The sequence below is a fragment of the Pygoscelis adeliae genome, unplaced genomic scaffold (assembly GCF_000699105.1).
Source record: "Pygoscelis adeliae isolate BGI_AS28 unplaced genomic scaffold, ASM69910v1 Scaffold429, whole genome shotgun sequence".
NCBI lineage: Eukaryota > Metazoa > Chordata > Aves > Sphenisciformes > Spheniscidae > Pygoscelis > Pygoscelis adeliae.
In genome coordinates, this window is record NW_008825561.1 from 1184540 (window position 1) to 1185747 (window position 1208).

General features: G+C 58.3%; 1 protein-coding gene across 1 annotated transcript in view; it reads right to left on the reverse strand.

Moving 5' to 3' along the window:
- Positions 1 to 83: 83 nt before the first annotated feature.
- GSC (goosecoid homeobox) overlaps positions 84 to 1208 on the reverse strand; it is a 3612-nt gene continuing 2487 nt past the window's right edge. The window contains exons 2-3 of the mRNA XM_009332388.1: positions 860 to 1119; positions 84 to 404 (exon numbers count right to left, since the gene is read on the reverse strand). Of these exons, the coding sequence (XP_009330663.1) occupies positions 252 to 404; positions 860 to 1119 (413 nt within the window). The 3' untranslated portion in view covers positions 84 to 251. The remainder of the gene's footprint in view (positions 405 to 859; positions 1120 to 1208) is intronic.

Here is a 1208-nt window from a genome sequence, read left to right on the forward strand (position 1 = left end):
CCTCTCCTCTCCTCTCCTCTCCTCTCCTCTCCTCTCTCCTCGCAGCGCCGCGGCGCAGGGGTGAACAAACGCGCCGCCGTCTACCTGTGCAACATCTCCGCAACACATTTTATTTACACGAAATCAACTCGGGGCATTGTACATTATATACAGATATTTTCCCCCTCCAACAAGGCAGAGCTTGTGCAAGATTAGTAGCATCCTCTGGAGCGTATCCGACAGTCCACGGGAAATGTCCCCCCTGCGAGGTATCAGCTGTCGGAGTCCAAGTCACTTTTCCCTTCCTCCTGTCTCTTCTCCGGAGACGTTTTAGACGCTTTATTCCATTTTTGTGCGTTTTCTGACTCCTCCGAAGACGATCGCTTTTGCCTCCTCCACTTTGCCCGGCGGTTTTTGAACCAAACCTGTCACGTTAAGAAATTAAATTATTAGGGAGAAGAAAATAAAAAAATAAAAATATGCAAACCCGCAGACTGGCCTCCGCCCTGCAGAGCCCTGCCTCGCCCGGAGCCGCTCGCAGCGGCGGCGGGGCCGACGTGCGGCGGCCGCGCTGGGACGGGGGGAGGCGGGGGGAAAGCTGCCGCTCGGGTGGGAAAGGCTGAGCGCGTTCAGGAGGCACGACCGCCTCTCGACATTTGCTCACAGCCGTGTGATCGGCTCGGCCAGCCGCCCCCAGACGGGCGCTTGGAAATAATAATAAAAACCTTGCCCTCTCCCCCCCGCAAACCTGTCGCGCTCCCCTCCGCCAGCTCGCCGCGGCCGGCGGAGCCGGGCTGGGGCCGCACCGAGGTACCTCCAGTCCGAGCGCGTTTCAGTGCGAAAGGGAGAGGGTGGAAGGGGGAAAAGGAAAGCGAAATACCTCCACTTTTTCCTCTCTTAAGTGCACCCTTCTGGCCAGCTGTTCCCTGGTGCCCACGTCTGGGTATTTCGTTTCCTGGAAGAGGTTTTCCAGCGCTTCCAGCTGCTCGTCAGTGAAGATAGTCCGGTGCCGTCTTTTTCGCCTGCAGTGCAGCTGGTTCAGTAACTGCAGCTCCGTCCGGGACAAAGTGCCCACGTTCATGTAGGGCAACATCTGATGGGGAACAGGGGACATCAGGACTGACCCAGTGCCCTCGTAACCTACGGACAGACAGACGAGACGACGACAGGCTTTGCATGAGATGGCTGCTCCCCCCACCCCGAGAAAAAGACGACCCGCCGCCCACCCG